General features: G+C 59.6%; 1 protein-coding gene across 1 annotated transcript in view; it reads left to right on the top strand.

The window, feature by feature from the left end:
- The first annotated feature begins 889 nt into the window (after positions 1-889).
- The window catches only part of KLK7 (kallikrein related peptidase 7), a 3,514-nt gene continuing 2,691 nt past the window's right edge, over positions 890-1,712 (top strand). The window contains exons 1-2 of the mRNA XM_003803233.1: positions 890-962; positions 1,354-1,513. Coding sequence (XP_003803281.1) covers positions 890-962; positions 1,354-1,513 — 233 coding nt within the window. The remainder of the gene's footprint in view (positions 963-1,353; positions 1,514-1,712) is intronic.

Raw genomic sequence — 1,712 nt, 5'->3', positions numbered from 1 at the left:
GCTCAAAGGCACAGCTGAGACAGGTTTCCACAGGCTGGTGAGAATTAGGGTGCAGGGAGGCGTCCAGGCCCCCACCCCAGTGGATGAGGACAAGAATATGGCTCCAGAAGAGGACCCAGGCCAGCGTCTGTGCCCTGAGCACTGCCCGCTTCGAGTCCAGATCCTGCCCCTCCAAGTCAGCCGGCCCGGATCCTCCCTGGTGAGCAGACTGGAGGGACCGTGAGGCCAGAATGTGCGGGGGTGAAGTGGCCGGTGCCGCCCGACCTTCGGAGCCAGGGCGGGGAGAGAGAGAGTACACTGGTGCCAAATGCTTCTGCTGCCTCAGGGGTTCCAGATAACCATTACCGCAAACGCAGGAAGAGGGTGTCCCATAGTTGGCTCCACCTGCACCCCAGGGCACCGGGGGCGGGCGTGGGGGCGGGGGTGGTATAAGAGGACCGCCCGCAGAGGGCTGCAGATGCAGTGCCGGACCCAACCCAGCTTGAGAGTCCAAGTGCCCGAGTGCCCGAGTGCCCGAGTGCAAGCCGAGATCAGATCAGCCCCTGCCAAGGTGAGCAGGGCCCTTTCCCAAGTGTGCTGGGAGCGGGGCTGGGGTGGGATGATGCTGGCCGGCAGCTGATTCCTTCTTCGGAGACGATGGGAAAGGCCACTTCAGCTTCTTAGGGGAAAATGAAGTGAGGATTAGGAAGTTTGGGTTGCCTGGGAGGAGAGGGATGGAACCTGGATTTCTGATTCCCTGAGGAGGGGAGAGAGAGCTGAGGAACTGGACCCCTGGGTCTGAGGAAGGAGTGGCTGGGGGCTCTGATTCTTGACTCCAGACTCTCTCTTTCCAGCCCCAGCAGAAGGAAGCTCCCTTGCCTGGCAGCTCTGAAGGGCTTAGTAAGGCACCATGGTGGGATCCCTTCTCCTGCCCCTGCAGATGCTCCTGCTGTCCTTAGCTCTGGGAACTGCTGGGCAAGAAGGTGAGGGCCTCCCAGTGTCCTCACTGACCCTCTCTAAGGAGTCCCTAAGTAAAGGCCTCTCTCTCCTCAAAAAGCCTCCTCCCCCAGAAGACCAGACTGTTGTGCCATAGCCCCTCTTCTGGCTGGTTGTGGCCCTCTTCCCAGGGTCTCTGTCCCCTCCAGGCTCTGTCTTTCTCTAGGCTTCTGTGGTTGCCCAGGGTGAGATGCTCCTCTTGGGCTCCCTTTGTCTCTCTCCATCCCCACCTCTCACTTTCTCTGCATTTCTTCATGAGTCTCCAACTCTCTCCATCTCTGGAATCCCTGGGCTGTGGCCTTAGCTTTCCTCCCACACAGCTCCCCCCGTCCCCGTCCCCCCTCCCCCTGCCTTATGTTCTTTCATGTCTTCATGCAGCCCAGGGTGACAAGAGTGGGGAGAAGATTATTGATGGTGTTCCATGTCCAAGAAGCTCCCACCCATGGCAGGTGGCTCTGCTCAAGGGCAACCAGCTGCACTGCGGGGGCGTGCTGGTCGGGGATCGCTGGGTACTCACGGCGGCCCACTGCAAGCTGAAGTAAGTGCGCCCAGGGCTGTGCTGGGAGGGGATGCAGCCAGCACCTCCACCTCTCTGTTGGGTGCTCTGTCTCTTTCTATCTCTCTGGGTCTCTGTCTCCTCTCTGGGTCTCTGTTCCCCTTTGTTTCTGGGTCTTTGTCCTTCCCTTTCTCTGGGTCTCTGTCTCTTCTTTCAGTCAGAGCGTCTGTCTCTGAATATT

This window comes from Otolemur garnettii, unplaced genomic scaffold (assembly GCF_000181295.1).
Source record: "Otolemur garnettii isolate 467f Iridium unplaced genomic scaffold, OtoGar3 scaffold00288, whole genome shotgun sequence".
NCBI lineage: Eukaryota > Metazoa > Chordata > Mammalia > Primates > Galagidae > Otolemur > Otolemur garnettii.
This window is presented reverse-complemented; position numbering and strand designations above follow the sequence as displayed.